At 42.8% G+C, this 6,000-nt stretch overlaps 1 protein-coding gene across 11 annotated transcripts in view; it reads right to left on the bottom strand.

Moving 5' to 3' along the window:
* DOCK9 (dedicator of cytokinesis 9) overlaps positions 1 to 6,000 on the bottom strand; it is a 311,173-nt gene that overhangs the window by 13,682 nt on the left and 291,491 nt on the right. For 6 of the 11 annotated variants that reach the window (XM_017862044.1, XM_017861984.1, XM_017862003.1 and 3 more), the window contains 5 exons: positions 5,184 to 5,306; positions 4,362 to 4,475; positions 4,140 to 4,145; positions 3,652 to 3,687; positions 2,667 to 2,813 (listed from right to left, as the gene is read on the bottom strand). In XM_017862044.1, the coding sequence (XP_017717533.1) occupies positions 2,667 to 2,813; positions 3,652 to 3,687; positions 4,140 to 4,145; positions 4,362 to 4,475; positions 5,184 to 5,306 (426 nt within the window). The remainder of the gene's footprint in view (positions 1 to 2,666; positions 2,814 to 3,651; positions 3,688 to 4,139; positions 4,146 to 4,361; positions 4,476 to 5,183; positions 5,307 to 6,000) is intronic. The other 5 variants (XM_017861993.1, XM_017862074.1, XM_017862033.1 and 2 more) reach the window with 1 other exon arrangement.

Below are 6,000 nucleotides of genomic sequence, written 5' to 3'. Positions count from 1 at the left end.
AAAGTTATTATTTGTATTTTAGAAAAGCCATTTGACCATTCATTCTAACTGTATCCAAACCTATTAAAACTTAACTTTTTTTTTTTTTTTTTTTTTTTTTGAGACGGAGTCTCACACTTTTGCCCAGGCTGGAGTGCAGTGGCGTGATCTCAGCTCACTGCAAGCTCCACCTTCCAGGTTCACGCCGTTCTCCTGCCTCAGCCTCCTGAGTAGCTGGGACTACAGGCGCCCGCCGCCACGCCCGGCTAGTTTTTTTGTATTTTTAGTAGAGATGGGGTTTCACCGTGTTCACCAGGATGGTCTTGACCTCCTGACCTCGTGATCCACCTGCCTCGGCCTCCCAAAGTGCTGGAATTACAGGCGTAAGCCACCGGCGCCCGGCCCAAAACTTAACTTTCTTTAGCAGAAATAATTTAAAGGCAGTGGGAGTGAAGCTGTCTTGCCCATGTTTCAGTGGTGTTTCCCTACATTTCGCTTTCTGGGCTGGACATGTGTATCAGGACAGGAAGGGAGGACTGGTGCTTGGTGGAGGAGATGATCCAGCTGCTGCCTCCTACTTAAAGGGGAAGGAGAATGACTGAGAATCTGGAGAAAAGGCTGTCAGGTTAAAGCAACCACTTGATCCAGACAAAGGTTTCGGTTTCAGAGAAAGAGGCAAATTAGACCAGAGTAATTTGGTCTATGAAGCAAGGGGGTCATAATAAGGTTGAGTCAGGGTTTCTGGTTAAAAATGGACCCATATGTGTTCATCCTTTTTCCTTTGTGCAACTCTTTTAAAAAAGTCCCTCCAGGACTGGGTGCGACAGTTAGGAATTAACCTGCATGGATCCAGGGATGGGGACAGAAGACAGCAGTGGAGGAGACTTGTTAATGAATTTTTGGAGGACAGGCACATTGAGGCGTTCTACCCAACTCAGCAAAGCAGAGAAACCTAATCCACGTTCCAATGAAGTGGGTAACAGAAGTGAGTCAGTGCAGCCCCCAGAAGCCAGCGGAGGCTTACCCTTGAAGCAATTCGAGAGACTGAGTGAGATGGAGGGCACAAAATGGGGAAAGTGGCCCGAAGTCTCCATCTGGAGTTGGGAATTCCAGGTTCCCTTCCCTAGCTCCACGGTACAAGAGAGCAGAGGTCGTTCTCTGAAAAAACTGGTCTGGACAAACACTGAGTGGGTCCACTAGGCTCAGTGCAATGTAGGCAAGGTACCAAGTGGGCAAGGGCGGGTGCTTCTGCATCTGGAATCCAGCAGTCCGATGTGTACTCCTCCCCTGCGGTCCCCTCCCCAGATCCCTACCCAGCTGGGCAGGAGAACTGAGGATTCTTCTCGGGAGAAAATGATGGGTCCCAAAGAAACAGATTCCAGTACTGAGGACTCCAAAAGAGGGCTCAGGAAAGAAGTAAGACAGGAGGTCGGTAGGACTGGTTTTGCAAGGTACAGGTCACAAAGACCCCACTGATAAAATGAGATGTGGTAAAGAAGCCGGCCAAAACCCATCCAAATCAAGATGGCAATGAAAGCGACCTCTGGTTGTCCTCACTGCTCATTATACACTAATTATAATGCATTACCATACTACAAGACACTCCCACCAGCGCCATGACAGTTTACAAACACTGAGCCAACACCTGGAAGTTACTCTCTATGCTCTGAAAGGGGGAGAACCCTCAGTTCTGGGAATTCTCTGCCTCTTTCCTGGAAAACTCATGAATAATCCACCCCATGTTTAGCATCTAATCAAGAAATAATCATACGTTTACTTGGTCAAGCAGCCCATGCCACTGTTCTGCCTGTGGAGTGGTCATTCTTTCAGTCCTTTACTTTCTTAATAAACTTGCTTTTACTTTACTCTGTCAGCTTGCTCTTGAATTCCTTCTGTGCAAAGCCAAGAACCCACAGGGCCTTCCAGGCTGAACCCCAATTTTGGGTTTTACCCTGTAACTAAAGGAACTAAGGATCTCTCTAAAATGGTGTCTTTAGGAAGAGGCAGGGCTCATCACTGGTGACAGCGGAGGAAGAGGTGCATTTCTAACACAAAGAACAGGGGCACTATCTTTGCCTGAGTTTCAGGAAGCACAGGGAGACCCAACCTCCTGGAGATGTCCTGAGGAGGGTGGAACACACAAAGGTACAGGACAAAGGTGCAGGTTCCAAAAGGGTCTTCATGAGACCAGAATGCCAGAGGACAGCCTCTCTAAGCAGAAAGTGATTGCTGTTCCCACAGTCATGCTGCTGGTGAGTTCATTTCCTTGGCCTGTCTATGTATCCATTTGCCCATCCACCCATCTGTTCACCTGTTCTTACATCCAGCCATCAGTGACAAGAGTGGCAAGTCATGTGCTATGTGCAGGGAGAGGTGCAGTGAGTAACAGAGCCGTGGGCCTCATTCTGTCAGAGTTTCTAAATAGCTGGACTAAAAATGGCATATCCCATCAGATGTTAATTATTTTGTAAAATTAGATGTTTTAAAAATTAGGCGATAAAGATTTTTTAATGTCAAGCATGTAATGGAAAGCGCTAAAGGTATTAGGAAGAAAATACACCTGCCACTCACGGCCAACCATCCTTAATATTTTTCTTGAGTTTTTTTCTATGTACATTTAAATATATATAATATGTAATCAATCACAGCATTACATTGCTATGAAACTTATCCAAACATGGTCGTACCTTGCCAGAATCCTGTATCATTTTGACATTTTCAGAACCAAATTTATCCGAGTACAGTTTAAGGAGTCTCTGAGAAATTTCCGACAGCGGTGTGAGTTTGGGTTCCTTGTAAATATACTCCTTTCCATCTTCATCTTCAAAGAATCCCTGTGACATAAAGCACAATTAGAGCTATCCCTGAATGTAAGCCCAAGGTTTACCACCTAGGAAGGGTTCTTTTGTTACAAGAGGGAAAAAAAAGGAATGAGTCTAAAGATCCTACTTAAACGGGTTTTCTGAATGAGAAAGGAAATGGTAATAACATGAAGTCTAGGTGCAAAGATAAAGGAAAAACACAAAGTTGCAAACTTATTCAAGAACGCAGTCATTAAGTGTTGAGTGAAATGAGAGATTTTGGATACAAGACTGTGCTGTCCCAGGGAAGTCTAATGGGAGTCAAGCCTGTTTCACTTTCCCAAGAAGCAGAACTCACTAGAAAATGATGAGCAGCCCGCAACAGGCAGGCTTGGAAGTGGACATGCCTCCCTTCTCCTGACGGCTCCCATGCACACAGGATTTTATGGCATGAACTGAAGCGTTTCGGGGTCTGGAGTAGGTTTAGTAAAAGTTATGTAAAGCTTGTATAAATTGTATTTTGCTTTACCGATGAGAAAAAAATATTGAAGACTTTTGGCTCAATATCAGAAAATATTTTCATCTCACCAGTCATCATCTGTTTTAGCACCAATCATGTTTGACTACAAGGCTTAGAATTGCATGGGAAGTGAAAAAGGTTGAAAATTAAAAGTCCAACTGGGGTTAATGTTTAAAAGAAAATTTTAAAGTTTCTCATCTAAATTAAGAGAGAGAAAATGGTGCACAAAACAGTAAAAAAAAAAAAAAAAATGCAGGCTAACATGAAACAAAAAACATCCACATCAAACTAGGAGTTTAGATGCAGTAATTTCACTATATTACTTGCTTTTTAGGCATTTACTGTAATTACCTCCACATCTGTTTCACTGTCTGTAAACTGGTATTGCTATAAAGTTATAAAAGACAATAACAGAATAAATTGAAGGTTATATAATGCTCATAGAAAACCACACGCCCTAAATACATGTATTATAATTTATACCATTTAATAATGTTAGAGACTTGAAGATTAAGATTTAAGTTAAATTTAGATAAATCCTTTTCTATAGGGTTTCTGAAATACTGTAATTGTAAATATACTTGTGGAGATATGATATTACAAAAGATAAAGATGCACAGGCACAAAGGACACCAGAAAGTCTTAATTTTGGTTTAAAACATGCAATATAGATGTATAAGAAAACAGGTGATTTATTTCTGTAAATGGAATAAAATGTTAATTTTTTTGGAGTTTGTAATGACTAGACAGATATACATACAGACTTAAAAAGGAAACTTGCAAACCACACTGAAGTACCAAAGATGTGGCTAAGAATGTCTTATGGAGGAAAAACTTACCGCTGCCTTAAGAAAGTAATAAAGAAAAGACAGGAAGAAAGAAAAAAAGCAGAAAGTTTACTACTGAGGAAGATAAGAATCATACTAAATATGACAAATTCATCAAATTAGCATTTGCAGAAAACAGATAATTTATAAGATATAACTTTATTATAGTTTTTTTTTTTTTTTTTTTTTTTTCTTAAAGGACTTAGGACACTGCAGAACAGACAGGAGGCTCACCTGCCCGAAGAAGGCTACCCGGAAGTAGGTCCCCAGCAGCCTGCGGCCTGAGTGCATGACCTCGGTCACTTTGCTGTAGGCCCGGTGCAGCGTGTCATACAGATGGGCCAGCCTCTGGAAAGCAGAACAAAGCCCATTTCTTCCCATGTGCAAACAGGAGAATCGATTTTAAAATAACAAATGTGATAATGGAGGTGAAAGTCCTTGAACGTGAATAAAACTACACTCACGCACATCCTGGCTGCGCTGCTTGTAGTGATCATTAATGAATGGCAACGCTTCCTACCCAAAGGCCAGCCCACATGTGAGGACCCATCACATTTCCACATTATAGTAAGCAAACCCTGTTTTCAAGTTAAGGTGCGATGTCAGAGATGGTTCCCCAACGTGATTCCTGGCCTTTGCTTTTCCTGCTCCATTTGATATGCCTAGAGAAACTGGATGACTTCCCAAGCCGAGGATGGGCGGAAGGGACACCATTTGTCACGCAGGTGGAGTAAGGAAGAGTTCTGAGAAAGGGGACACTTGGTGATCACAAAACTCTGTTCATGGCAGCCTTTCAAAAGTGGAGTGCCAGGTGGTTACCCTGTACTTTGAGATGTGGGGGGGTCTCCACAGAGGCGGGGCCCAGGTCTGGGTGATACCCGATGACTATTTGGTGATGATGACTGGCCACCACCTTCAGCGTAATGTGGAGGGTCAGAGACTCCCCTGCTGATCACTGGCCTGTACCTGCTTCCTCTCTTGCATATGCGCATGTCTGGGTATATGTCACAGCGTCATGCTCTCAAATAGGAAAAAAACAAAAAGGCACTCCCATACCTCAAAATCCCTCCGCTTCTCATAAATGGGGATGATGAGTTTGTAGATGTCGGCGATGAGCTCATAGCGCTCGGCTTTCCAGAGTCCATCTGCGCACTGCTCAAGGAGCTCCATCAGCACGTCCTGATCAAAGAGGAGGGCCAGCAGCCAGAGAAGAGTGTTACCGGGAATGCGACATGGCACCCCTTGCAGAATGCTAAATGCTAAGACTGCGAGGAGAAACTTTTCACAACAGACATGTGTCAACACTCACTTCCACACTTATAACATTCTTTTTTAGGGAGCCATTTTTTCATCACCACAGTTTTTTTTAGGGAGGCATTTTTTTAGTCATGGTCACAAGCAAAAACGAAATAGGATCACCCTGCACAACTGCGTAATACATGGAAAAACTGACACTGATACCATCACAGGGACTCTCAATTTTTGTTCCTAGTCATCTTAATAAATGCCATCTAGCAATTTTTCTTTTCTGAGGAACAATGACAATGCTAAGACATGGAGCATTACTAAGCATGACTTTAACACAAGTTAGAGTGATTTAGTGATGGAGTGTGGTGGGCACCATGCCTGCTTCACCTTGGAAATTTCTACCAATTGAAGTTTGGGTAGTTACTCTGCTTCCACTAAAGCACTTGAACTTTGGAGGAAGTTAACACTACCCATGGCTCAAGAATTGTGGCCTGATGCACACATATGTTTATTGCAGCACTATTCACAATAGCAAAGACTTGGAATCAACCCAAATGTCCATCAGTGACAGACTGGATTAAGAAAATGTGGCACATATACACCATGGAATACTATGCAGTCATAA

The sequence above is a fragment of the Rhinopithecus bieti genome, unplaced genomic scaffold (assembly GCF_001698545.2).
Source record: "Rhinopithecus bieti isolate Rb0 unplaced genomic scaffold, ASM169854v2 scaffold_2254, whole genome shotgun sequence".
In the NCBI taxonomy this organism is placed as follows: domain Eukaryota; kingdom Metazoa; phylum Chordata; class Mammalia; order Primates; family Cercopithecidae; genus Rhinopithecus; species Rhinopithecus bieti.
Note: the sequence above shows the minus strand (reverse complement) of the source record. Positions and strands in the feature narration are given on the sequence as shown.